The sequence below is a fragment of the Strongylocentrotus purpuratus genome, unplaced genomic scaffold, assembly GCF_000002235.5.
Source record: "Strongylocentrotus purpuratus isolate Spur 01 unplaced genomic scaffold, Spur_5.0 spur5_scaffold_2, whole genome shotgun sequence".
Classification (NCBI taxonomy): Eukaryota; Metazoa; Echinodermata; class Echinoidea; order Camarodonta; family Strongylocentrotidae; genus Strongylocentrotus; species Strongylocentrotus purpuratus.
In genome coordinates, this window is record NW_022145605.1 from 16307202 (window position 1) to 16334547 (window position 27346).

Genomic DNA, 27346 nt, shown 5'->3' on the forward strand with positions numbered 1-27346 from the left:
TCATAATACATTTCTACACATTTCTGACGTCACCACCAACCCATCGTTGTCATCACTGTCACTCTATTATCACATTTCTACACAAAATAATGTTGATCTAAAGCAAATAGTACAGCATTATTGTGTATCCAAGTTCTGAAAATGATCTAATGTCTTTCGCGACGTCAATGAATCAAAGAGTTGAAAGATCTTACCGCCCTTCCGTTACCTCTAAACCTGTCAAGTTCATCAGTCCAATCATGTTGACTCATGGCCATTGTCCAGAGTAGACTCTATTCAGAATAGTGACAGGACAGTGACCAATGGCCTGCTTGGGAATCCATTCTATAGGAAGGTTGGACCAGCTTGATGACCGAACAATAGACCGAGAGACATTGGGGAGAGAAAGCATTGTTCGGATGCATCAGGACGTAAGGGGTGATAATCTTATACTCTCTTCAAAGTGCTCACATGTATTCCATTCATTGAAAATTATTGAAGGTGATTCACATTGTATCAATATCTTATCCATTATATTAAAAATAAATGATGCTAACTTCGGGAGAGAAGCGCCATGAAAATTGCATTAGATATAGAGAGGGAGAGGACAAAACAACATAGCCTGGAAACTAAAAAGGAGTAGTAGTAAAAGAAGACAAATTAGTAGCAGTAAAAAAAGAAAAGAGGGACGCAGTGATATCGATAAAAGGCTTTCATGAGAACTATGCTTATTATCAAAATATATTTTATCTCTTCTCCATTCTCTCTACAAATTGTTTTCTCATTTCTGGTAGTCTCCCTCTCTATTCATCTCACTCTGTTTTTATCTCCTTTTTCTTTCCCCTATTTCCCTTTCTCTCTCTCTCTCTCATCCCCTTCTCTCAATGTTTTCCCAACGAATCGAGTACACACATCCAGACTATCATCCCTTTACTCTCTCCCTATCTCTTTATTTATTTCTTTTCCTCTCCGAAAACTCTTTTTCATACAATCACACTAGTTCAAGCTGTAAACAATAATAGTCTTCTACAAGATTAAAATTCTCTTTCGACTTGAATTTTATTAGAATGAATGAAGTAAACATTCGCCACATGCAACATGAAGTTTTTTTTAAAGTCCATTATTATCAGAGCGAAACCACGTCGATGATTTCCTCCTCCTCATCGTTGATATTGAGCCGACACGATCGACGGTTCCTCGTGTGACGGACCTTCATTGACGACATCGTAGCATGGACGGGTTGATCGTGATGAGGATAGACACCAAACATGTATGATGACGATGATGAATGAGGATGTAGAAGCGTGTGGTTGAATGTTGGTACCATCATAGGAGTACACGGAGAGTATGGAGTGGTAGCTGAGTGGTAACTCATCGATGAGGGTTGAACTCTTGGTCTTGATAGAGGTGTTGTGGAGTAAGGAGAGTAACGCATGACAGGTTGGTATGGAGGGTAGTAGCATGTCTGGTGACCAGTGAAAGCTGGGCTAACTGATTGGAGTGGTAGCGGCTGAGGCGACATCGACAAGGCCGATGATGATGATGGTGACGTCAGAGTGATCTGCATGGGTGGTGACGGCGGTGGGGTAGGTGGAAGATACGAACATGTTGGTGTACAAACAGGTGTGTTCGGCAAGGCAGTGGTTTGAGGTTGTGGTGACGTCGTACTCAGGCTCAGTACTCGACGGGATGACACACGTGGTGATGTACCAATCTTGCGACAGGTTGCAGCTAACATGGCCAGTGGACTTGGTTTGCCAATATCACACGAGCTAGCACTGGGTAGCTGCAAAGTGAAAGAAAGAGGGAGACATTAATATTAGTTCAATTGATTTCAAAATTATTTCAAATGCTAGATGTTCTTTACGAAATGAGGACCAATTACATTATGTTCAACGTTTTTGGTGTAGGGTAAATATAGAAATTAAAGCTCCTTTTTTTTTAAATTGTAGACATAACATTACACGCTGCTGTTTTATCGAATCCAAAACATATTCGGATATCAGACACAATGTGAATGTACATACCTGTAAGTACTTAGAAGTGTGAGTAGCCATAACGCCAGGTGGGTTCAACGATCGAAATATTCCAGTTATACAGTGTTCAATGGCAGACGATGTTTCGTATAGTTGTTCACAGGTTGAAACTCAAAGCTATAAAGTGAATTGTGGTCGAGAATTCGAGAGCAATTTAGTCCAGATAGTCCATAGAAGCCAGCATTAACCAATGTCTCCAGTAGCATTAATCACTTAATGAGCCGGGAAGATCACAGACCCATCTGATCTTGGTCACACGCCGCTAATCCCGGGCTTCTACCTGTCAAGTTCAATCGTCACACGTCTGACCAATGGGAGGATCTTTGACCATTGTCCGATGCTTGTCCATGACAGGCTTTTCACCAGTCAACGAACGGCTCATCTCCCGGGTTTGAAGAGCGTGAGCATGACGTGGAGACAATAGGGAAAAGACAATACGGGCTTCGCAGGGAAACATTCTTAAATGTAAAAGGGATGTCGCAAATGAGAATCTATTTTAGGACTCTCAATGTACCAAGACTAATGTGAAGTGGTGCAGTGAATGTAATGAAAACATCGAAGACCCCAAATTTATGCTAAGAAAATAGATATCGACACAGTGAAAATGAATGTAAAACCATGTTTATATAAAGGCAGTGTATTCCATTTGCAGCAAACATTAAACTCTGTATAACTTTACAGGAATTAGATATATGTAACGTTTTTCCTATCTCTGGAATTAAAACGTTAGCAGTGTTCTAGTATTCAAATTTTGCAAGGAAATCCGTTTACTTTTTAGACTTCACTGTCAGACACTATTGAGTGACTGAATGACTTCATTATTACTTACATATATAAAATGAGCTGCAAAGGGTACATAAGCATTTGTCTACATCAATGAGCCACTTCTTGTAATGGCCACAATTAAACTGATCGAATCTTTGCGCAGCATAAAACGAAAATCAGACTTTTTGATTAAACAACCACGATCGCTAAATTCGATTCGAGAACTAACGGTTGGTATTTTCAACAACAACAAATATTCAAGCCCTTTTGTTTTGAAGGAAGTTCTAAATTAGTATCATCTTTCAAATACCGTGAATTAACCTCATTTTGGGCCTGCAAAATATGGGACATAGTTAGTATCGTTTAATATCGAAAATGATCATAATTTTGAAAACTTTTTATTAAAAATTTATTAAAAATTTACTTTTTAGACTTCACTTTTAAGACTTCACTGTCAGACGCTACTGAGTGACTGAATGACTTCATTATTACTAACATATATAAAATGAGCTGCAAAGGGTACATAAGCATTTGTCTACATCAATGATCCACTTCTTGTAATGGCCACAATTAAACTGATCGAATCTTTGCGCAGCATAAAACGAAAATCAGACTTTTTGATTAAACAACCACGATCGCTAAATTCGATTCGAGAACTAACGGTTGGTATTTTCAACAACAAAAAATATTCAAGCCCTTTTGTTTTGAAGGAAGTTCTAAATTAGTATCATCTTTCAAATACCGTGAATTAACCTCATTTTGGGCCTGCAAAATATGGGACATAGTTAGTATCGTTTAATATCGAAAATTAGCATAATTTTGAAAACTGTTAGTCATTCATTGTCTAAGAGGGTGAGGAATTATCAATGATCATTTTCAATTTCAATAAATATTCTTTATAATTAAAGTCACCCTTATAATAATCACATTGGACATGACAGAATACTATGTGGAATGAGACAAACTTGGAAGAAAAAGGAGGGAAGATATGAAATACACTGTCGCTCATAAAGGTGGAATATTTTAGTTTTACCCCAATTTATGGAATTATTTTAAAAATTATTTTAAAATAATAGATATAGATAATAGTATACATTCTCAGAGTTAATTGAATAATAACTTGCCAATGTGTGTTTTGCGGAACTGCTAAAGCATGTGTATGCTACTATGCTCATTAACTAGGGGACCTACGCTCTTAAGTCATAAATGACAGTAATGAGGATTAATGCCCCACAAAAGGGCACTAATAAAGCACATCGACACGGTTTTCGTCCTGGGGTCTTACAGTTACGAGGCCATTGTTTTGTCACTGAACCATGACTGTACGCAGCGGGGGCTAGGGTAGGGGGCAGTTTCCATAAATAAAAAAAAAACAGAAAATGCAATAAATTTTCAATAATTTATTGCATTTTACCCCGGTCCCCAACATAAAAAAATCCTCTGGACGGCCATGCATAATGGCTCTAGGTATGGGAACACATACATTTTTTTAATGTTAGGCACCGGGGTTAAATGCAATAAATTATTGAAATTTTTTTGCATTTTTTTTTTTTTTTAAATTTATGGAAACTGCCCCCTACCCTAGCCCCCGCTGCGTACAGTCATGGTTCAGTGACAAAGCAATGGCCTCGTAACTGTGAGGCCCCAGGATCAAGACCGTGTCCATGTGCTATATTAGTGCCCTTTTGTGGGGCATTAATCCTCATTACTGTCATTTATGACTTAAGGGCATAGGTCCCCTAGTTGATAAGCATAGTAGCATACACATGCTTTAGCAGTCACGCAAAACACACATTGGCAAATTATTATTCAATAAAATCTGAGAATGTATACTATATCTAGATCTATTTTTTTTAAATTATTTTAAAAATAATTCCATAAATTGGAATAATAAAAAAATATTCCACCTTTATGAGCGACAGTGTAAATAGCTAGGTAAGGATTTGGTGTACGTTTTGTTATAATTCTGACTGTGTGTTAAAACAACAGATCGAGAGAGTAGATGGGGGAGGCGAGTTGGGAATTGAGACACCGAGTGGTATATCTTCGCATCTCCTAATACTTCCTCCCCGTTTTTATTGCTGTCATTCTTCTATTACAACATTCAAAAATGTTGATCCAAGTCGATTAAGTAGAACATTATAGTGTATTCAGGTTTTGAGCAGGATACGATATGTCTTTTCAAGCCGTCAATGAATCAAAGGGTTGAGTGATCTTACCGCAATTCCGTTACCCTCAAGCTCTTATTAACCTGTCAAGTTCATCAATCAACTTGTTGACCAGTCAACGGACCACTGACCATTGTCCAGACTGGACTCGACCAAGAGTGTGACAGGACAGTGACCAATGATATGCTTGGGAATCAATTCGTTAGAAAGGTTGGACCAGCTTGATGACCGAACAATAGACCGAGAGACATTGCGAGGGGAATGCATTGTTCGAAAGCACCAGGACGTACGGGATGATAATCACTAAGGGGCAGAAATGTTTACAGATATTATAATATTATCTGGAAAAGGCTCTGACATATCATATCTAACCCTCACCCTATTTCTCTCTCCATGTTTTTCTTTCTACTTCTTTTTGTACTCTCGCTCTCTTTCAGTCGGTCATTGTATTACTGCCAGCACACATAAATATTAATATCTGTCTCTCTCACACATAAATATTAATATCTGTCTCTTTCACCCTCTCTGTCTCTAAATTGTTCGTATAAAATTACGATCATCGCGGGGCTATCAGTTCATCTCTCCTTCTCTCCCTCTCTCTCTCTTTTAATATTTTGTTTTACTAACATTCAAATCCTTCCATACCATTTGAGTCTGATGCATTAATCTTCACTCTCATGAAAACACAAGTTCTGGATTTCTTTCTCAAATTAACACTTCATTCAAATGGAACTTGCTTCTCATTTCAGATCTAATTTTACTTAGATTACAATAGACAAAGTTACACTTAGAACAATGAAATTCGTTTTCTTTCAGAGATTTATTACAATAAATGAATATTTGCCATATGCAACATGAAATGTCAAATTAGTCCAGGTTTGCAATACAATTTTCAATTGAAAGTCCAGTTTCAGATCGACACGACGTCAATGATGTCCTCCTCATCCTTGACAACGGGCTGATATGATCGACGATTCCTTGTGTGACGGACCTTCATTGACGACATCGTAGCGTGAACGGGTTGATCGTGATGAGGATAGACACCGAACATGGATGATGACGATGATGAATGAGGATGTAGAACCGTGTGGTTGAACGTTGGTATCATCAAAGGAGTACACGGAGAATATGGAGTGGTAGCTGAGTGGTAGCTCACTGATGAGGGTTGAACTCCTGGTCTTGATAGAGGTGTTGTGGAGTAAGGAGAGTACCGCATGACAGGTTGGTATAGAGGGTAGTAGCATGGCTGGTGCCCAGTGATGACCGGGCTAACTGATCGGAGTGGTAGCGGCTGAGGCGACATCGACAGAGCTGGTGATAATGATGGTGACGTCACAGCGATCTGCATGGGTGGTGACGGTGGTGGTGTAGGTGGAAGATACGAACAGGACGATGTAGAAACAGATGTGTTCGGCATGGACATGTTTTTAGGTTGTGGTGACTTTGTCCTCAGACTAAGTACTCGACGAGATGACACACGTGGTGATGTACCAATCTTTCGACAAGTTGCAGCTAACATGGCCAATGGACTTGGTTTGCCAATATCACACGAGCTAGCACTGGGGAGCTGCAAAGTGAAAGAAAGAGGGAGACATTAATATTAGTTCAATTGATTTCAAAATTATTTCAAATGCTAGATGTTCTTTACGACATGATGACCAATTACATTATGTTCAACGTTAATTTGGTGTAGGATAAATATAGAAATTAAAGCTCTTTTTTTTTAATTGTAGACATAACATTACATGCTGCAGTTTTATCAAATCCAAAACATATTCGGACATACCTGTAAGTACTTGGAAGTGTGAGTAGCCATAACGCCAGGTAGGTTAACGATCGAAATATTTCAGTTATATAATGTTCAATGGCAGACGATGTTTCGTACAGTTGTTTACAGGTTGAAGCTCAAAGCTGAAGTGATTTGATGTCGAGAATTCGAGAGCAATTTATCCTAGTCCATAGAAGCCAGCATTACCCAGAGTCTCCAGTAGCATGGATCAATTAATGAGCCGGGAAGATCACAGACCCATCTGATCTTGGTCACACGCCGCTAATCCCGGGCTTCTACCTGTCAAGTTCAACCGTCACACATCTGACCAATGGGAGGCTCTTTGACCATTGTCCGATGCTTGTCCATGACAGGCTTTCCACCAGTCAACGAACGGCTCATCTCCCGGGTTTGAAGAGCGTGAGCATGACGTGGAGGCAATACGGGCTTCGAAGGGAAACATTCTTGAATGTAAAAGGGATGTCGCAAATGAGAATCTATTTTAGGACTCTCAATGTACCAAGACTAATGTGAAGTGGTGCAGTGAATGTAATGAAAACATCGAAGACCCCAAATTTATACTAAGAAAATAGATATCGACACAGTGAAAATTAATGTAAAACCATGTTTATATAAAGGCAGTGTATTCCATTTACAGCAAACATTAAACTCTGTAGAACTTTACAGGAATTAGATATATGTAACGTTTTTCCTATCTCTGGAATTAAAACGTTGGCAGTGTCCTAGTATTCAAATTTTGCAAGGAAATCCGTTTACTTTTTAGACTTCACTGTCAGACACTATTGAGTGACTGAATGACTTCATTATTACTAACATATATAAAATGAGCTGCAAAGGGTACATAAGCATTTGTCTACATCAATGAGCCACTTCTTGTAATGGCCACAATTAAACTGATCGAATCTTTGCGCAGCATAAAACGAAAATCAGACTTTGTGATTAAACAACCACGATCGCTAAATTCGATTCGAGAACTAACGGTTGGTATTTTCAACAACAAAAAATATTCAAGCCCTTTTGTTTTGAAGGAAGTTCTAAATTAGTATCATCTTTCAAATACCGTGAATTAACCTTTTTGGGGGCCTGCAAAATATGGGACATAGAGTATCGTTTAATATCGAAAATAAGCATAATTTTGAAAACTGTTAGTCATTCATTGTCTAAGAGGGTGAGGAAATATCAATGATCATTTTCAATTATAATAAATATTCTTTATAATTAAAGTCACCCTTATAATAATCACATTGGACATGACAGAATACTGTGTGGAATGAGACAAACTTGGAAGAAAAAGGAGGGAAGATATGAAATAAATAGCTAGGTAAGGATTTGGTGTACGTTTTGTTATAATTCTGACTGTGTGTTAAAACAACAGATCGAGAGAGTAGATGGGGGAGGCGAGTTGGGAATTGAGACACCGAGTGGTATATCTTCGCATCTCCTAATACTTCCTCCCCGTTTTTATTGCCGTCATTCTTCTATTACAACATTCAAAAATGTTGATCCAAGTCGATTAAGTAGAACATTATAGTGTATCCAAGTTTTGAGCAGGATACGATATGTCTTTTCAAGCCGTCAATGAATCAAAGGGTTAAGTGATCTTACCGCAATTCCGTTACCTCAAGCTCTTATTAACCTGTCAAGTTCATCAATCAACTTGTTGACCAGTCAACGGACCACTGACCATTGTCCAGACTGGACTCGACCAAGAGTGTGACAGGACAGTGACCAATGATATGCTTGGGAATCAATTCGTTAGAAAGGTTGGACCAGCTTGATGACCGAACAATAGACCGAGAGACATTGCGAGGGGAATGCATTGTTCGGACGCACCAGGACGTACGGGATGATAATCACTAAAGGGGCAGAAATGTTTACAGATATTATAATATTATCTGGAAAAGGCTCTGACATATTATATCTAACCCTCCCCCTATTTCTCTCTCCATGTTTTTCTCTCTACTTCTTTTTTGTACTCTCGCTCTCTTTCAGTCGGTCATTGTATTACTGTCAGCACACATAAATATTAATATCTGTCTCTCTCACACATAAATATTAATGTCTGTCTCTTTCACCCTCTCTGTCTTTAAATTGTTCGTATAAAATTACGATCATCGCGGGGTTATCAGTTCATCTCTCCTTCTCTCCCTCTCTCTCTCTTTTAATATTTTGTTTTACTAACATTCAAATCCTTCCATACCATTTGAGTCTGATGCATTAATCTTCACTCTCATGAAAACACAAGTTCTGGATTTCTTTCTCAAATTAACACTTCATTCAAATGGAACTTGCTTCTCATTTCAGATCTAATTTTACTTAGATTACAATAGACAAAGTTACACTTAGAACAATGAAATTCGTTTTCTTTCAGAGATTTATTACAATAAATGAATATTTGCCATATGCAACATGAAATGTCAAATTAGTCCAGGTTTGCAATACAATTTTCAATTGAAAGTCCAGTTTCAGATCGACACGACGTCAATGATGTCCTCCTCATCCTTGACAACGGGCTGATATGATCGACGATTCCTTGTGTGACGGACCTTCATTGACGACATCGTAGCGTGAACGGGTTGATCGTGATGAGGATAGACACCGAACATGGATGATGACGATGATGAATGAGGATGTAGAAGCGTGTGGTTGAACGTTGGTATCATCAAAGGAGTACACGGAGAATATGGAGTGGTAGCTGAGTGGTAGCTCACTGATGAGGGTTGAACTCCTGGTCTTGATAGAGGTGTTGTGGAGTAAGGAGAGTACCGCATGACAGGTTGGTATAGAGGGTAGTAGCATGGCTGGTGCCCAGTGATGACCGGGCTAACTGATCGGAGTGGTAGCGGCTGAGGCGACATCGACAGAGCTGGTGATAATGATGGTGACGTCACAGTGATCTGCATGGGTGGTGACGGTGGTGGTGTAGGTGGAAGATACGAACAGGACGATGTAGAAACAGATGTGTTCGGCATGGACATGTTTTTAGGTTGTGGTGACTTTGTCCTCAGACTAAGTACTCGACGAGATGACACACGTGGTGATGTACCAATCTTTCGACAGGTTTCAGCTAACATGGCCAATGGACTTGGTTTGCCAATATCACACGAGCTAGCACTGGGGAGCTGCAAAGTGAAAGAAAGAGGGAGACATTAATATTAGTTCAATTGATTTCAAAATTATTTCAAATGCTAGATGTTCTTTACGAAATGATGACCAATTACATTATGTTCAACGTTAATTTGGTGTAGGATAAATATAGAAATTAAAGCTCTTTTTTTTTTAATTGTAGACATAACATTACATGCTGCAGTTTTATCAAATCCAAAACATATTCGGACATACCTGTAAGTACTTGGAAGTGTGAGTAGCCATAACGCCAGGTAGGTTAACGATCGAAATATTCCAGTTATATAATGTTCAATGGCAGACGATGTTTCGTACAGTTGTTTACAGGTTGAAGCTCAAAGCTGAAGTGATTTGATGTCGAGAATTCGAGAGCAATTTATCCTAGTCCATAGAAGCCAGCATTACCCAGAGTCTCCAGTAGCATGGATCAATTAATGAGCCGGGAAGATCACAGACCCATCTGATCTTGGTCACACGCCGCTAATCCCGGGCTTCTACCTGTCAAGTTCAACCGTCACACATCTGACCAATGGGAGGCTCTTTGACCATTGTCCGATGCTTGTCCATGACAGGCTTTCCACCAGTCAACGAACGGCTCATCTCCCGGGTTTGAAGAGCGTGAGCATGACGTGGAGGCAATACGGGCTTCGAAGGGAAACATTCTTGAATGTAAAAGGGATGTCGCAAATGAGAATCTATTTTAGGACTCTCAATGTACCAAGACTAATGTGAAGTGGTGCAGTGAATGTAATGAAAACATCGAAGACCCCAAATTTATACTAAGAAAATAGATATCGACACAGTGAAAATTAATGTAAAACCATGTTTATATAAAGGCAGTGTATTCCATTTACAGCAAACATTAAACTCTGTAGAACTTTGCAGGAATTAGATATATGTAACGTTTTTCCTATCTCTGGAATTAAAACGTTGGCAGTGTCCTAGTATTCAAATTTTGCAAGGAAATCCGTTTACTTTTTAGACTTCACTGTCAGACACTATTGAGTGACTGAATGACTTCATTATTACTAACATATATAAAATGAGCTGCAAAGGGTACATAAGCATTTGTCTACATCAATGAGCCACTTCTTGTAATGGCCACAATTAAACTGATCGAATCTTTGCGCAGCATAAAACGAAAATCAGACTTTGTGATTAAACAACCACGATCGCTAAATTCGATTCGAGAACTAACGGTTGGTATTTTCAACAACAAAAAATATTCAAGCCCTTTTGTTTTGAAGGAAGTTCTAAATTAGTATCATCTTTCAAATACCGTGAATTAACCTTTTTGGGGGCCTGCAAAATATGGGACATAGAGTATCGTTTAATATCGAAAATTAGCATAATTTTGAAAACTGTTAGTCATTCATTGTCTAAGAGGATGAGGAAATATCAATGATCATTTTCAATTTTAATAAATATTCTTTATAATTAAAGTCACCCTTATAATAATCACATTGGACATGACAGAATACTGTGTGGAATGAGACAAACTTGGAAGAAAAAGGAGGGAAGATATGAAATAAATAGCTAGGTAAGGATTTGGTGTACGTTTTGTTATAATTCTGACTGTGTGTTAAAACAACAGATCGAGAGAGTAGATGGGGGAGGCGAGTTGGGAATTGAGACACCGAGTGGTATATCTTCGCATCTCCTAATACTTCCTCCCCGTTTTTATTGCCGTCATTCTTCTATTACAACATTCAAAAATGTTGATCCAAGTCGATTAAGTAGAACATTATAGTGTATCCAAGTTTTGAGCAGGATACGATATGTCTTTTCAAGCCGTCAATGAATCAAAGGGTTAAGTGATCTTACCGCAATTCCGTTACCTCAAGCTCTTATTAACCTGTCAAGTTCATCAATCAACTTGTTGACCAGTCAACGGACCACTGACCATTGTCCAGACTGGACTCGACCAAGAGTGTGACAGGACAGTGACCAATGATATGCTTGGGAATCAATTCGTTAGAAAGGTTGGACCAGCTTGATGACCGAACAATAGACCGAGAGACATTGCGAGGGGAATGCATTGTTCGGACGCACCAGGACGTACGGGATGATAATCACTAAAGGGGCAGAAATGTTTACAGATATTATAATATTATCTGGAAAAGGCTCTGACATATTATATCTAACCCTCCCCCTATTTCTCTCTCCATGTTTTTCTCTCTACTTCTTTTTTGTACTCTCGCTCTCTTTCAGTCGGTCATTGTATTACTGTCAGCACACATAAATATTAATATCTGTCTCTCTCACACATAAATATTAATGTCTGTCTCTTTCACCCTCTCTGTCTTTAAATTGTTCGTATAAAATTACGATCATCGCGGGGTTATCAGTTCATCTCTCCTTCTCTCCCTCTCTCTCTTTTTTAATATTTTGTTTTACTAACATTCAAATCCTTTCATACCATTTGAGTCTGATGCATTAATCTTCACTCTCATGAAAACACAAGTTCTGGATTTCTTTCTCAAATTAACACTTCATTCAAATGGAACTTGCTTCTCATTTCAGATCTAATTTTACTTAGATTACAATAGACAAAGTTACACTTAGAACAATGAAATTCGTTTTCTTTCAGAGATTTATTACAATAAATGAATATTTGCCATATGCAACATGAAATGTCAAATTAGTCCAGGTTTGCAATACAATTTTCAATTGAAAGTCCAGTTTCAGATCGACACGACGTCAATGATGTCCTCCTCATCCTTGACAACGGGCTGATATGATCGACGATTCCTTGTGTGACGGACCTTCATTGACGACATCGTAGCGTGAACGGGTTGATCGTGATGAGGATAGACACCGAACATGGATGATGACGATGATGAATGAGGATGTAGAAGCGTGTGGTTGAACGTTGGTATCATCAAAGGAGTACACGGAGAATATGGAGTGGTAGCTGAGTGGTAGCTCACTGATGAGGGTTGAACTCCTGGTCTTGATAGAGGTGTTGTGGAGTAAGGAGAGTACCGCATGACAGGTTGGTATAGAGGGTAGTAGCATGGCTGGTGCCCAGTGATGACCGGGCTAACTGATCGGAGTGGTAGCGGCTGAGGCGACATCGACAGAGCTGGTGATAATGATGGTGACGTCACAGTGATCTGCATGGGTGGTGACGGTGGTGGTGTAGGTGGAAGATACGAACAGGACGATGTAGAAACAGATGTGTTCGGCATGGACATGTTTTTAGGTTGTGGTGACTTTGTCCTCAGACTAAGTACTCGACGAGATGACACACGTGGTGATGTACCAATCTTTCGACAGGTTTCAGCTAACATGGCCAATGGACTTGGTTTGCCAATATCACACGAGCTAGCACTGGGGAGCTGCAAAGTGAAAGAAAGAGGGAGACATTAATATTAGTTCAATTGATTTCAAAATTATTTCAAATGCTAGATGTTCTTTACGACATGATGACCAATTACATTATGTTCAACGTTAATTTGGTGTAGGATAAATATAGAAATTAAAGCTCTTTTTTTTTTAATTGTAGACATAACATTACATGCTGCAGTTTTATCAAATCCAAAACATATTCGGACATACCTGTAAGTACTTGGAAGTGTGAGTAGCCATAACGCCAGGTAGGTTAACGATCGAAATATTCCAGTTATATAATGTTCAATGGCAGACGATGTTTCGTACAGTTGTTTACAGGTTGAAGCTCAAAGCTGAAGTGATTTGATGTCGAGAATTCGAGAGCAATTTATCCTAGTCCATAGAAGCCAGCATTACCCAGAGTCTCCAGTAGCATGGATCAATTAATGAGCCGGGAAGATCACAGACCCATCTGATCTTGGTCACACGCCGCTAATCCCGGGCTTCTACCTGTCAAGTTCAACCGTCACACATCTGACCAATGGGAGGCTCTTTGACCATTGTCCGATGCTTGTCCATGACAGGCTTTCCACCAGTCAACGAACGGCTCATCTCCCGGGTTTGAAGAGCGTGAGCATGACGTGGAGGCAATACGGGCTTCGAAGGGAAACATTCTTGAATGTAAAAGGGATGTCGCAAATGAGAATCTATTTTAGGACTCTCAATGTACCAAGACTAATGTGAAGTGGTGCAGTGAATGTAATGAAAACATCGAAGACCCCAAATTTATACTAAGAAAATAGATATCGACACAGTGAAAATTAATGTAAAACCATGTTTATATAAAGGCAGTGTATTCCATTTACAGCAAACATTAAACTCTGTAGAACTTTGCAGGAATTAGATATATGTAACGTTTTTCCTATCTCTGGAATTAAAACGTTGGCAGTGTCCTAGTATTCAAATTTTGCAAGGAAATCCGTTTACTTTTTAGACTTCACTGTCAGACACTATTGAGTGACTGAATGACTTCATTATTACTAACATATATAAAATGAGCTGCAAAGGGTACATAAGCATTTGTCTACATCAATGAGCCACTTCTTGTAATGGCCACAATTAAACTGATCGAATCTTTGCGCAGCATAAAACGAAAATCAGACTTTGTGATTAAACAACCACGATCGCTAAATTCGATTCGAGAACTAACGGTTGGTATTTTCAACAACAAAAAATATTCAAGCCCTTTTGTTTTGAAGGAAGTTCTAAATTAGTATCATCTTTCAAATACCGTGAATTAACCTTTTTGGGGGCCTGCAAAATATGGGACATAGAGTATCGTTTAATATCGAAAATTAGCATAATTTTGAAAACTGTTAGTCATTCATTGTCTAAGAGGATGAGGAAATATCAATGATCATTTTCAATTATAATAAATATTCTTTATAATTAAAGTCACCCTTATAATAATCACATTGGACATGACAGAATACTGTGTGGAATGAGACAAACTTGGAAGAAAAAGGAGGGAAGATATGAAATAAATAGCTAGGTAAGGATTTGGTGTACGTTTTGTTATAATTCTGACTGTGTGTTAAAACAACAGATCGAGAGAGTAGATGGGGGAGGCGAGTTGGGAATTGAGACACCGAGTGGTATATCTTCGCATCTCCTAATACTTCCTCCCCGTTTTTATTGCCGTCATTCTTCTATTACAACATTCAAAAATGTTGATCCAAGTCGATTAAGTAGAACATTATAGTGTATCCAAGTTTTGAGCAGGATACGATATGTCTTTTCAAGCCGTCAATGAATCAAAGGGTTAAGTGATCTTACCGCAATTCCGTTACCTCAAGCTCTTATTAACCTGTCAAGTTCATCAATCAACTTGTTGACCAGTCAAAGGACCACTGACCATTGTCCAGACTGGACTCGACCAAGAGTGTGACAGGACAGTGACCAATGATATGGTTGGGAATCAATTCGTTAGAAAGGTTGGACCAGCTTGATGACCGAACAATAGACCGAGAGACATTGCGAGGGGAATGCATTGTTCGGACGCACCAGGACGTACGGGATGATAATCACTAAAGGGGCAGAAATGTTTACAGATATTATAATATTATCTGGAAAAGGCTCTGACATATTATATCTAACCCTCCCCCTATTTCTCTCTCCATGTTTTTCTCTCTACTTCTTTTTTGTACTCTCGCTCTCTTTCAGTCGGTCATTGTATTACTGTCAGCACACATAAATATTAATATCTGTCTCTCTCACACATAAATATTAATGTCTGTCTCTTTCACCCTCTCTGTCTTTAAATTGTTCGTATAAAATTACGATCATCGCGGGGTTATCAGTTCATCTCTCCTTCTCTCCCTCTCTCTCTTTTTTAATATTTTGTTTTACTAACATTCAAATCCTTTCATACCATTTGAGTCTGATGCATTAATCTTCACTCTCATGAAAACACAAGTTCTGGATTTCTTTCTCAAATTAACACTTCATTCAAATGGAACTTGCTTCTCATTTCAGATCTAATTTTACTTAGATTACAATAGACAAAGTTACACTTAGAACAATGAAATTCGTTTTCTTTCAGAGATTTATTACAATAAATGAATATTTGCCATATGCAACATGAAATGTCAAATTAGTCCAGGTTTGCAATACAATTTTCAATTGAAAGTCCAGTTTCAGATCGACACGACGTCAATGATGTCCTCCTCATCCTTGACAACGGGCTGATATGATCGACGATTCCTTGTGTGACGGACCTTCATTGACGACATCGTAGCGTGAACGGGTTGATCGTGATGAGGATAGACACCGAACATGGATGATGACGATGATGAATGAGGATGTAGAAGCGTGTGGTTGAACGTTGGTATCATCAAAGGAGTACACGGAGAATATGGAGTGGTAGCTGAGTGGTAGCTCACTGATGAGGGTTGAACTCCTGGTCTTGATAGAGGTGTTGTGGAGTAAGGAGAGTACCGCATGACAGGTTGGTATAGAGGGTAGTAGCATGGCTGGTGCCCAGTGATGACCGGGCTAACTGATCGGAGTGGTAGCGGCTGAGGCGACATCGACAGAGCTGGTGATAATGATGGTGACGTCACAGTGATCTGCATGGGTGGTGACGGTGGTGGTGTAGGTGGAAGATACGAACAGGACGATGTAGAAACAGATGTGTTCGGCATGGACATGTTTTTAGGTTGTGGTGACTTTGTCCTCAGACTAAGTACTCGACGAGATGACACACGTGGTGATGTACCAATCTTTCGACAGGTTGCAGCTAACATGGCCAATGGACTTGGTTTGCCAATATCACACGAGCTAGCACTGGGGAGCTGCAAAGTGAAAGAAAGAGGGAGACATTAATATTAGTTCAATTGATTTCAAAATTATTTCAAATGCTAGATGTTCTTTACGACATGATGACCAATTACATTATGTTCAACGTTAATTTGGTGTAGGATAAATATAGAAATTAAAGCTCTTTTTTTTTTAATTGTAGACATAACATTACATGCTGCAGTTTTATCAAATCCAAAACATATTCGGACATACCTGTAAGTACTTGGAAGTGTGAGTAGCCATAACGCCAGGTAGGTTAACGATCGAAATATTCCAGTTATATAATGTTCAATGGCAGACGATGTTTCGTACAGTTGTTTACAGGTTGAAGCTCAAAGCTGAAGTGATTTGATGTCGAGAATTCGAGAGCAATTTATCCTAGTCCATAGAAGCCAGCATTACCCAGAGTCTCCAGTAGCATGGATCAATTAATGAGCCGGGAAGATCACAGACCCATCTGATCTTGGTCACACGCCGCTAATCCTGGGCTTCTACCTGTCAAGTTCAACCGTCACACATCTGACCAATGGGAGGCTCTTTGACCATTGTCCGATGCTTGTCCATGACAGGCTTTCCACCAGTCAACGAACGGCTCATCTCCCGGGTTTGAAGAGCGTGAGCATGACGTGGAGGCAATACGGGCTTCGAAGGGAAACATTCTTGAATGTAAAAGGGATGTCGCAAATGAGAATCTATTTTAGGACTCTCAATGTACCAAGACTAATGTGAAGTGGTGCAGTGAATGTAATGAAAACATCGAAGACCCCAAATTTATACTAAGAAAATAGATATCGACACAGTGAAAATTAATGTAAAACCATGTTTATATAAAGGCAGTGTATTCCATTTACAGCAAACATTAAACTCTGTAGAACTTTGCAGGAATTAGATATATGTAACGTTTTTCCTATCTCTGGAATTAAAACGTTGGCAGTGTCCTAGTATTCAAATTTTGCAAGGAAATCCGTTTACTTTTTAGACTTCACTGTCAGACACTATTGAGTGACTGAATGACTTCATTATTACTAACATATATAAAATGAGCTGCAAAGGGTACATAAGCATTTGTCTACATCAATGAGCCACTTCTTGTAATGGCCACAATTAAACTGATCGAATCTTTGCGCAGCATAAAACGAAAATCAGACTTTGTGATTAAACAACCACGATCGCTAAATTCGATTCGAGAACTAACGGTTGGTATTTTCAACAACAAAAAATATTCAAGCCCTTTTGTTTTGAAGGAAGTTCTAAATTAGTATCATCTTTCAAATACCGTGAATTAACCTTTTTTGGGGCCTGCAAAATATGGGACATAGAGTATCGTTTAATATCGAAAATTAGCATAATTTTGAAAACTGTTAGTCATTCATTGTCTAAGAGGGTGAGGAAATATCAATGATCATTTTCAATTATAATAAATATTCTTTATAATTAAAGTCACCCTTATAATAATCACATTGGACATGACAGAATACTGTGTGGAATGAGACAAACTTGGAAGAAAAAGGAGGGAAGATATGAAATAAATAGCTAGGTAAGGATTTGGTGTACGTTTTGTTATAATTCTGACTGTGTGTTAAAACAACAGATCGAGAGAGTAGATGGGGGAGGCGAGTTGGGAATTGAGACACCGAGTGGTATATCTTCGCATCTCCTAATACTTCCTCCCCGTTTTTATTGCCGTCATTCTTCTATTACAACATTCAAAAATGTTGATCCAAGTCGATTAAGTAGAACATTATAGTGTATCCAAGTTTTGAGCAGGATACGATATGTCTTTTCAAGCCGTCAATGAATCAAAGGGTTAAGTGATCTTACCGCAATTCCGTTACCTCAAGCTCTTATTAACCTGTCAAGTTCATCAATCAACTTGTTGACCAGTCAACGGACCACTGACCATTGTCCAGACTGGACTCGACCAAGAGTGTGACAGGACAGTGACCAATGATATGCTTAGGAATCAATTCGTTAGAAAGGTTGGACCAGCTTGATGACCGAACAATAGACCGAGAGACATTGCGAGGGGAATGCATTGTTCGGACGTACCAGGACGTACGGGATGATAATCACTAAAGGGGCAGAAATGTTTACAGATATTATAATATTATCTGGAAAAGGCTCTGACATATTATATCTAACCCTCCCCCTATTTCTCTCTCCATGTTTTTCTCTCTACTTCTTTTTTGTACTCTCGCTCTCTTTCAGTCGGTCATTGTATTACTGTCAGCACACATAAATATTAACATCTGTCTCTCTCACACATAAATATTAATGTCTGTCTCTTTCACCCTCTCTGTCTCTAAATTGTTCGTATAAAATTACGATCATCGCGGGGCTATCAGTTCATCTCTCCTTCTCTCCCTCTCTCTCTTTTTTAATATTTTGTTTTACTAACATTCAAATCCTTTCATACCATTTGAGTCTGATGCATTAATCTTCCCTCTCATGAAAGCACAAGTTCTGGATTTCTTTCTCAAATTAACACTTCATTCAAATGGAACTTGCTTCTCATTTCAGATCTAATTTTACTTAGATTACAATAGACAAAGTTACACTTAGAACAATGAAATTCGTTTTCTTTCAGAGATTTATTACAATAAATGAATATTTTGCCATATGCAACATGAAATGTCAAATTAGTCCAGGTTTGCAATACAATTTTCAATTGAAAGTCCAGTTTCAGATCGACACGACGTCAATGATGTCCTCCTCATCCTTGACAACGGGCTGATATGATCGACGATTCCTTGTGTGACGGACCTTCATTGACGACATCGTAGCGTGAACGGGTTGATCGTGATGAGGATAGACACCGAACATGGATGATGACGATGATGAATGAGGATGTAGAAGCGTGTGGTTGAACGTTGGTATCATCAAAGGAGTACACGGAGAATATGGAGTGGTAGCTGAGTGGTAGCTCACTGATGAGGGTTGAACTCCTGGTCTTGATAGAGGTGTTGTGGAGTAAGGAGAGTACCGCATGACAGGTTGGTATAGAGGGTAGTAGCATGGCTGGTGCCCAGTGATGACCGGGCTAACTGATCGGAGTGGTAGCGGCTGAGGCGACATCGACAGAGCTGGTGATAATGATGGTGACGTCACAGTGATCTGCATGGGTGGTGACGGTGGTGGTGTAGGTGGAAGATACGAACAGGACGATGTAGAAACAGATGTGTTCGGCATGGACATGTTTTTAGGTTGTGGTGACTTTGTCCTCAGACTAAGTACTCGACGAGATGACACACGTGGTGATGTACCAATCTTTCGACAGGTTTCAGCTAACATGGCCAATGGACTTGGTTTGCCAATATCACACGAGCTAGCACTGGGGAGCTGCAAAGTGAAAGAAAGAGGGAGACATTAATATTAGTTCAATTGATTTCAAAATTATTTCAAATGCTAGATGTTCTTTACGACATGATGACCAATTACATTATGTTCAACGTTAATTTGGTGTAGGATAAATATAGAAATTAAAGCTCTTTTTTTTTTAATTGTAGACATAACATTACATGCTGCAGTTTTATCAAATCCAAAACATATTCGGACATACCTGTAAGTACTTGGAAGTGTGAGTAGCCATAACGCCAGGTAGGTTAACGATCGAAATATTCCAGTTATATAATGTTCAATGGCAGACGATGTTTCGTACAGTTGTTTACAGGTTGAAGCTCAAAGCTGAAGTGATTTGATGTCGAGAATTCGAGAGCAATTTATCCTAGTCCATAGAAGCCAGCATTACCCAGAGTCTCCAGTAGCATGGATCAATTAATGAGCCGGGAAGATCACAGACCCATCTGATCTTGGTCACACGCCGCTAATCCTGGGCTTCTACCTGTCAAGTTCAACCGTCACACATCTGACCAATGGGAGGCTCTTTGACCATTGTCCGATGCTTGTCCATGACAGGCTTTCCACCAGTCAACGAACGGCTCATCTCCCGGGTTTGAAGAGCGTGAGCATGACGTGGAGGCAATACGGGCTTCGAAGGGAAACATTCTTGAATGTAAAAGGGATGTCGCAAATGAGAATCTATTTTAGGACTCTCAATGTACCAAGACTAATGTGAAGTGGTGCAGTGAATGTAATGAAAACATCGAAGACCCCAAATTTATACTAAGAAAATAGATATCGACACAGTGAAAATTAATGTAAAACCATGTTTATATAAAGGCAGTGTATTCCATTTACAGCAAACATTAAACTCTGTAGAACTTTGCAGGAATTAGATATATGTAACGTTTTTCCTATCTCTGGAATTAAAACGTTGGCAGTGTCCTAGTATTCAAATTTTGCAAGGAAATCCGTTTACTTTTTAGACTTCACTGTCAGACACTATTGAGTGACTGAATGACTTCATTATTACTAACATATATAAAATGAGCTGCAAAGGGTACATAAGCATTTGTCTACATCAATGAGCCACTTCTTGTAATGGCCACAATTAAACTGATCGAATCTTTGCGCAGCATAAAACGAAAATCAGACTTTGTGATTAAACAACCACGATCGCTAAATTCGATTCGAGAACTAACGGTTGGTATTTTCAACAACAAAAAATATTCAAGCCCTTTTGTTTTGAAGGAAGTTCTAAATTAGTATCATCTTTCAAATACCGTGAATTAACCTTTTTTGGGGCCTGCAAAATATGGGACATAGAGTATCGTTTAATATCGAAAATTAGCATAATTTTGAAAACTGTTAGTCATTCATTGTCTAAGAGGGTGAGGAAATATCAATGATCATTTTCAATTATAATAAATATTCTTTATAATTAAAGTCACCCTTATAATAATCACATTGGACATGACAGAATACTGTGTGGAATGAGACAAACTTGGAAGAAAAAGGAGGGAAGATATGAAATAAATAGCTAGGTAAGGATTTGGTGTACGTTTTGTTATAATTCTGACTGTGTGTTAAAACAACAGATCGAGAGAGTAGATGGGGGAGGCGAGTTGGGAATTGAGACACCGAGTGGTATATCTTCGCATCTCCTAATACTTCCTCCCCGTTTTTATTGCCGTCATTCTTCTATTACAACATTCAAAAATGTTGATCCAAGTCGATTAAGTAGAACATTATAGTGTATCCAAGTTTTGAGCAGGATACGATATGTCTTTTCAAGCCGTCAATGAATCAAAGGGTTAAGTGATCTTACCGCAATTCCGTTACCTCAAGCTCTTATTAACCTGTCAAGTTCATCAATCAACTTGTTGACCAGTCAACGGACCACTGACCATTGTCCAGACTGGACTCGACCAAGAGTGTGACAGGACAGTGACCAATGATATGCTTAGGAATCAATTCGTTAGAAAGGTTGGACCAGCTTGATGACCGAACAATAGACCGAGAGACATTGCGAGGGGAATGCATTGTTCGGACGTACCAGGACGTACGGGATGATAATCACTAAAGGGGCAGAAATGTTTACAGATATTATAATATTATCTGGAAAAGGCTCTGACATATTATATCTAACCCTCCCCCTATTTCTCTCTCCATGTTTTTCTCTCTACTTCTTTTTTGTACTCTCGCTCTCTTTCAGTCGGTCATTGTATTACTGTCAGCACACATAAATATTAACATCTGTCTCTCTCACACATAAATATTAATGTCTGTCTCTTTCACCCTCTCTGTCTCTAAATTGTTCGTATAAAATTACGATCATCGCGGGGCTATCAGTTCATCTCTCCTTCTCTCCCTCTCTCTCTTTTTTAATATTTTGTTTTACTAACATTCAAATCCTTTCATACCATTTGAGTCTGATGCATTAATCTTCCCTCTCATGAAAGCACAAGTTCTGGATTTCTTTCTCAAATTAACACTTCATTCAAATGGAACTTGCTTCTCATTTCAGATCTAATTTTACTTAGATTACAATAGACAAAGTTACACTTAGAACAATGAAATTCGTTTTCTTTCAGAGATTTATTACAATAAATGAATATTTTGCCATATGCAACATGAAATGTCAAATTAGTCCAGGTTTGCAATACAATTTTCAATTGAAAGTCCAGTTTCAGATCGACACGACGTCAATGATGTCCTCCTCATCCTTGACAACGGGCTGATATGATCGACGATTCCTTGTGTGACGGACCTTCATTGACGACATCGTAGCGTGAACGGGTTGATCGTGATGAGGATAGACACCGAACATGGATGATGACGATGATGAATGAGGATGTAGAAGCGTGTGGTTGAACGTTGGTATCATCAAAGGAGTACACGGAGAATATGGAGTGGTAGCTGAGTGGTAGCTCACTGATGAGGGTTGAACTCCTGGTCTTGATAGAGGTGTTGTGGAGTAAGGAGAGTACCGCATGACAGGTTGGTATAGAGGGTAGTAGCATGGCTGGTGCCCAGTGATGACCGGGCTAACTGATCGGAGTGGTAGCGGCTGAGGCGACATCGACAGAGCTGGTGATAATGATGGTGACGTCACAGTGATCTGCATGGGTGGTGACGGTGGTGGTGTAGGTGGAAGATACGAACAGGACGATGTAGAAACAGATGTGTTCGGCATGGACATGTTTTTAGGTTGTGGTGACTTTGTCCTCAGACTAAGTACTCGACGAGATGACACACGTGGTGATGTACCAATCTTTCGACAGGTTTCAGCTAACATGGCCAATGGACTTGGTTTGCCAATATCACACGAGCTAGCACTGGGGAGCTGCAAAGTGAAAGAAAGAGGGAGACATTAATATTAGTTCAATTGATTTCAAAATTATTTCAAATGCTAGATGTTCTTTACGACATGATGACCAATTACATTATGTTCAACGTTAATTTGGTGTAGGATAAATATAGAAATTAAAGCTCTTTTTTTTTTAATTGTAGACATAACATTACATGCTGCAGTTTTATCAAATCCAAAACATATTCGGACATACCTGTAAGTACTTGGAAGTGTGAGTAGCCATAACGCCAGGTAGGTTAACGATCGAAATATTCCAGTTATATAATGTTCAATGGCAGACGATGTTTCGTACAGTTGTTTACAGGTTGAAGCTCAAAGCTGAAGTGATTTGATGTCGAGAATTCGAGAGCAATTTATCCTAGTCCATAGAAGCCAGCATTACCCAGAGTCTCCAGTAGCATGGATCAATTAATGAGCCGGGAAGATCACAGACCCATCTGATCTTGGTCACACGCCGCTAATCCTGGGCTTCTACCTGTCAAGTTCAACCGTCACACATCTGACCAATGGGAGGCTCTTTGACCATTGTCCGATGCTTGTCCATGACAGGCTTTCCACCAGTCAACGAACGGCTCATCTCCCGGGTTTGAAGAGCGTGAGCATGACGTGGAGGCAATACGGGCTTCGAAGGGAAACATTCTTGAATGTAAAAGGGATGTCGCAAATGAGAATCTATTTTAGGACTCTCAATGTACCAAGACTAATGTGAAGTGGTGCAGTGAATGTAATGAAAACATCGAAGACCCCAAATTTATACTAAGAAAATAGATATCGACACAGTGAAAATTAATGTAAAACCATGTTTATATAAAGGCAGTGTATTCCATTTACAGCAAACATTAAACTCTGTAGAACTTTGCAGGAATTAGATATATGTAACGTTTTTCCTATCTCTGGAATTAAAACGTTGGCAGTGTCCTAGTATTCAAATTTTGCAAGGAAATCCGTTTACTTTTTAGACTTCACTGTCAGACACTATTGAGTGACTGAATGACTTCATTATTACTAACATATATAAAATGAGCTGCAAAGGGTACATAAGCATTTGTCTACATCAATGAGCCACTTCTTGTAATGGCCACAATTAAACTGATCGAATCTTTGCGCAGCATAAAACGAAAATCAGACTTTGTGATTAAACAACCACGATCGCTAAATTCGATTCGAGAACTAACGGTTGGTATTTTCAACAACAAAAAATATTCAAGCCCTTTTGTTTTGAAGGAAGTTCTAAATTAGTATCATCTTTCAAATACCGTGAATTAACCTTTTTTGGGGCCTGCAAAATATGGGACATAGAGTATCGTTTAATATCGAAAATTAGCATAATTTTGAAAACTGTTAGTCATTCATTGTCTAAGAGGGTGAGGAAATATCAATGATCATTTTCAATTATAATAAATATTCTTTATAATTAAAGTCACCCTTATAATAATCACATTGGACATGACAGAATACTGTGTGGAATGAGACAAACTTGGAAGAAAAAGGAGGGAAGATATGAAATAAATAGCTAGGTAAGGATTTGGTGTACGTTTTGTTATAATTCTGACTGTGTGTTAAAACAACAGATCGAGAGAGTAGATGGGGGAGGCGAGTTGGGAATTGAGACACCGAGTGGTATATCTTCGCATCTCCTAATACTTCCTCCCCGTTTTTATTGCCGTCATTCTTCTATTACAACATTCAAAAATGTTGATCCAAGTCGATTAAGTAGAACATTATAGTGTATCCAAGTTTTGAGCAGGATACGATATGTCTTTTCAAGCCGTCAATGAATCAAAGGGTTAAGTGATCTTACCGCAATTCCGTTACCTCAAGCTCTTATTAACCTGTCAAGTTCATCAATCAACTTGTTGACCAGTCAACGGACCACTGACCATTGTCCAGACTGGACTCGACCAAGAGTGTGACAGGACAGTGACCAATGATATGCTTAGGAATCAATTCGTTAGAAAGGTTGGACCAGCTTGATGACCGAACAATAGACCGAGAGACATTGCGAGGGGAATGCATTGTTCGGACGTACCAGGACGTACGGGATGATAATCACTAAAGGGGCAGAAATGTTTACAGATATTATAATATTATCTGGAAAAGGCTCTGACATATTATATCTAACCCTCCCCCTATTTCTCTCTACTTCTTTTTTGTACTCTCGCTCTCTTTCAGTCGGTCATTGTATTACTGTCAGCACACATAAATATTAACATCTGTCTCTCTCACACATAAATATTAATGTCTGTCTCTTTCACCCTCTCTGTCTCTAAATTGTTCGTATAAAATTACGATCATCGCGGGGCTATCAGTTCATCTCTCCTTCTCTCCCTCTCTCTCTTTTTTAATATTTTGTTTTACTAACATTCAAATCCTTTCATACCATTTGAGTCTGATGCATTAATCTTCCCTCTCATGAAAGCACAAGTTCTGGATTTCTTTCTCAAATTAACACTTCATTCAAATGGAACTTGCTTCTCATTTCAGATCTAATTTTACTTAGATTACAATAGACAAAGTTACACTTAGAACAATGAAATTCGTTTTCTTTCAGAGATTTATTACAATAAATGAATATTTTGCCATATGCAACATGAAATGTCAAATTAGTCCAGGTTTGCAATACAATTTTCAATTGAAAGTCCAGTTTCAGATCGACACGACGTCAATGATGTCCTCCTCATCCTTGACAACGGGCTGATATGATCGACGATTCCTTGTGTGACGGACCTTCATTGACGACATCGTAGCGTGAACGGGTTGATCGTGATGAGGATAGACACCGAACATGGATGATGACGATGATGAATGAGGATGTAGAAGCGTGTGGTTGAACGTTGGTATCATCAAAGGAGTACACGGAGAATATGGAGTGGTAGCTGAGTGGTAGCTCACTGATGAGGGTTGAACTCCTGGTCTTGATAGAGGTGTTGTGGAGTAAGGAGAGTACTGCATGACAGGTTGGTATAGAGGGTAGTAGCATGGATGGTGACCAGTGATGACCGGGCTAACTGATCGGAGTGGTAGCGCCTGAGGCGAAATCGACAAGGCTGGTGATGATGATGGTGACGTCACAGCAATCTGCATGGGTGGTGACGGTGGTGGTGTAGGTGGGAGATACGAACAGGACGATGTACACACTGGTGTGTTCGGCAAGAAAGTGGTTTGAGGTTGTTGTGACGGCGTCCTCAGTCCAAGTACTCGACGGGATGACACACGTGGTGATGTACCAATCTTTCGACAGGTTGCAGCTAACATGGCCAGTGGACTTGGTTTGCCAATTTCACACGAGCTAGCATCGGAGAGCTGCAAAGTCAAAGAAAAAGGGAGAAATCATCATTAGTTATGGCTAATCAAGTAGGACACATGTTACACATGATCTAGATTAAATGTTACGAAATTATTACCAACTCCTTGTTTAAAAATACTTTTCTTGAAAGGCGAATAAATTAATTAATTAACTGGACAAGACATTACATAATAAATAGTTGTTTGATATGAATAAAATATTCTTTAACGAAAAGCACAACATAAATGTACATACCTGTAAGTACTTGGAGGCAGCTGGAGTAGCCATAACGTGAAGTATAGGGTCAACGAAATATTCCAATTATATAATGTGCAAGAGCAGAGGATATCGTATAGGTGTACATGCACAGGTGGAAGCTCAAATCTGAAGTGATAGCATGTTGAGAATTTGAAAGCTATTTATACTAGTCGAGCTAGTCCACAAAGCCCAGCTTTACCACTGTTTCCAATAGCATTGATCACTTAATGAGCCGGGATGATCATAGACCTGTCTGATCTTGGTCATACGCCGCTAATCCTGGGCTTCCTGCTGTCAAGTTCAACCGTCACACGTCTGACCAAAGGGAGGATCTTTGACCATTGTCCGATGCTTGTCCATGACAGGATGTCCACAAGTCAACGAACGGTTAATCTCTCTGGGTTGAATTGCTCGAAAATAACTGGGACAATAGAGAGAAAGACAATACGGGCCTGTCAGTGAGAATTCGAGAGCTATTTACCATAGTCAAGCTAAACAAAGCCCAGCTCAAGAGCAATGATCATTTAATGAGCC

At 39.2% G+C, this 27346-nt stretch overlaps 8 protein-coding genes across 8 annotated transcripts; all 8 read right to left on the reverse strand.

The window, feature by feature from the left end:
* Positions 1 to 1019: 1019 nt before the first annotated feature.
* Positions 1020 to 2120, reverse strand: LOC100888533 (leucine-rich repeat extensin-like protein 5). The gene is made up of 2 exons (XM_003728652.3): positions 2007 to 2120; positions 1020 to 1765 (listed from the first exon to the last, which is right to left on the reverse strand). Exons 1-2 carry the CDS (start codon positions 2034 to 2036, stop codon positions 1106 to 1108), a joined length of 690 nt encoding a protein of 229 aa, XP_003728700.1. The 5' UTR covers positions 2037 to 2120; the 3' UTR covers positions 1020 to 1105.
* A 3629-nt stretch (positions 2121 to 5749) lies between these two features.
* LOC100888601 (DNA-directed RNA polymerase II subunit RPB1) lies at positions 5750 to 7109 on the reverse strand. The gene is made up of 2 exons (XM_003728653.3): positions 6735 to 7109; positions 5750 to 6515 (listed from the first exon to the last, which is right to left on the reverse strand). The coding sequence occupies exons 1-2, from the start codon at positions 6762 to 6764 to the stop codon at positions 5859 to 5861; spliced, it is 687 nt and encodes a 228-aa protein (XP_003728701.1). The 5' UTR covers positions 6765 to 7109; the 3' UTR covers positions 5750 to 5858.
* A 1984-nt stretch (positions 7110 to 9093) lies between these two features.
* LOC115926697 (DNA-directed RNA polymerase II subunit RPB1-like) lies at positions 9094 to 10444 on the reverse strand. The gene is made up of 2 exons (XM_030991798.1): positions 10080 to 10444; positions 9094 to 9859 (listed from the first exon to the last, which is right to left on the reverse strand). Exons 1-2 carry the CDS (start codon positions 10107 to 10109, stop codon positions 9203 to 9205), a joined length of 687 nt encoding a protein of 228 aa, XP_030847658.1. The 5' UTR covers positions 10110 to 10444; the 3' UTR covers positions 9094 to 9202.
* A 1994-nt stretch (positions 10445 to 12438) lies between these two features.
* LOC115926698 (DNA-directed RNA polymerase II subunit RPB1-like) lies at positions 12439 to 13789 on the reverse strand. Its single transcript, XM_030991799.1, has 2 exons — positions 13425 to 13789; positions 12439 to 13204 (listed from the first exon to the last, which is right to left on the reverse strand). Exons 1-2 carry the CDS (start codon positions 13452 to 13454, stop codon positions 12548 to 12550), a joined length of 687 nt encoding a protein of 228 aa, XP_030847659.1. The 5' UTR covers positions 13455 to 13789; the 3' UTR covers positions 12439 to 12547.
* Positions 13790 to 15783: 1994 nt separating this feature from the next.
* On the reverse strand, positions 15784 to 17010 carry LOC115926699 (DNA-directed RNA polymerase II subunit RPB1-like). The gene is made up of 2 exons (XM_030991800.1): positions 16770 to 17010; positions 15784 to 16549 (listed from the first exon to the last, which is right to left on the reverse strand). Exons 1-2 carry the CDS (start codon positions 16797 to 16799, stop codon positions 15893 to 15895), a joined length of 687 nt encoding a protein of 228 aa, XP_030847660.1. The 5' UTR covers positions 16800 to 17010; the 3' UTR covers positions 15784 to 15892.
* Positions 17011 to 19128: 2118 nt separating this feature from the next.
* Positions 19129 to 20358, reverse strand: LOC115926700 (DNA-directed RNA polymerase II subunit RPB1-like). The gene is made up of 2 exons (XM_030991802.1): positions 20116 to 20358; positions 19129 to 19895 (listed from the first exon to the last, which is right to left on the reverse strand). Exons 1-2 carry the CDS (start codon positions 20143 to 20145, stop codon positions 19239 to 19241), a joined length of 687 nt encoding a protein of 228 aa, XP_030847662.1. The 5' UTR covers positions 20146 to 20358; the 3' UTR covers positions 19129 to 19238.
* Positions 20359 to 22474: 2116 nt separating this feature from the next.
* LOC100889104 (DNA-directed RNA polymerase II subunit RPB1) lies at positions 22475 to 23704 on the reverse strand. The gene is made up of 2 exons (XM_011667220.2): positions 23462 to 23704; positions 22475 to 23241 (listed from the first exon to the last, which is right to left on the reverse strand). The coding sequence occupies exons 1-2, from the start codon at positions 23489 to 23491 to the stop codon at positions 22585 to 22587; spliced, it is 687 nt and encodes a 228-aa protein (XP_011665522.1). The 5' UTR covers positions 23492 to 23704; the 3' UTR covers positions 22475 to 22584.
* Positions 23705 to 25804: 2100 nt separating this feature from the next.
* LOC115918150 (DNA-directed RNA polymerase II subunit rpb1-like) lies at positions 25805 to 26961 on the reverse strand. Its single transcript, XM_030991803.1, has 2 exons — positions 26810 to 26961; positions 25805 to 26571 (listed from the first exon to the last, which is right to left on the reverse strand). Exons 1-2 carry the CDS (start codon positions 26840 to 26842, stop codon positions 25915 to 25917), a joined length of 690 nt encoding a protein of 229 aa, XP_030847663.1. The 5' UTR covers positions 26843 to 26961; the 3' UTR covers positions 25805 to 25914.
* Positions 26962 to 27346: the final 385 nt, after the last annotated feature.

What these genes read in the sequence shown, in the direction of transcription:
- LOC100888533 (XM_003728652.3), bottom strand. Translation starts at nt 2,036, where the DNA reads ATGGCTACTCACACTTCTAAGTACTTACAG. An exon ending in ACACTTCTAAGTACTTACAG is followed by an intron (nt 1,766 to 2,006) that starts GTATGTACATTC and finishes TTCACTTTGCAG; the next exon opens with CTACCCAGTGCTAGCTCGTG.
- LOC100888601 (XM_003728653.3), bottom strand. Translation starts at nt 6,764, where the DNA reads ATGGCTACTCACACTTCCAAGTACTTACAG. An exon ending in ACACTTCCAAGTACTTACAG is followed by an intron (nt 6,516 to 6,734) that starts GTATGTCCGAAT and finishes TTCACTTTGCAG; the next exon opens with CTCCCCAGTGCTAGCTCGTG.
- LOC115926697 (XM_030991798.1), bottom strand. Translation starts at nt 10,109, where the DNA reads ATGGCTACTCACACTTCCAAGTACTTACAG. An exon ending in ACACTTCCAAGTACTTACAG is followed by an intron (nt 9,860 to 10,079) that starts GTATGTCCGAAT and finishes TTCACTTTGCAG; the next exon opens with CTCCCCAGTGCTAGCTCGTG.
- LOC115926698 (XM_030991799.1), bottom strand. Translation starts at nt 13,454, where the DNA reads ATGGCTACTCACACTTCCAAGTACTTACAG. An exon ending in ACACTTCCAAGTACTTACAG is followed by an intron (nt 13,205 to 13,424) that starts GTATGTCCGAAT and finishes TTCACTTTGCAG; the next exon opens with CTCCCCAGTGCTAGCTCGTG.
- LOC115926699 (XM_030991800.1), bottom strand. Translation starts at nt 16,799, where the DNA reads ATGGCTACTCACACTTCCAAGTACTTACAG. An exon ending in ACACTTCCAAGTACTTACAG is followed by an intron (nt 16,550 to 16,769) that starts GTATGTCCGAAT and finishes TTCACTTTGCAG; the next exon opens with CTCCCCAGTGCTAGCTCGTG.
- LOC115926700 (XM_030991802.1), bottom strand. Translation starts at nt 20,145, where the DNA reads ATGGCTACTCACACTTCCAAGTACTTACAG. An exon ending in ACACTTCCAAGTACTTACAG is followed by an intron (nt 19,896 to 20,115) that starts GTATGTCCGAAT and finishes TTCACTTTGCAG; the next exon opens with CTCCCCAGTGCTAGCTCGTG.
- LOC100889104 (XM_011667220.2), bottom strand. Translation starts at nt 23,491, where the DNA reads ATGGCTACTCACACTTCCAAGTACTTACAG. An exon ending in ACACTTCCAAGTACTTACAG is followed by an intron (nt 23,242 to 23,461) that starts GTATGTCCGAAT and finishes TTCACTTTGCAG; the next exon opens with CTCCCCAGTGCTAGCTCGTG.
- LOC115918150 (XM_030991803.1), bottom strand. Translation starts at nt 26,842, where the DNA reads ATGGCTACTCCAGCTGCCTCCAAGTACTTACAG. An exon ending in CTGCCTCCAAGTACTTACAG is followed by an intron (nt 26,572 to 26,809) that starts GTATGTACATTT and finishes TTGACTTTGCAG; the next exon opens with CTCTCCGATGCTAGCTCGTG.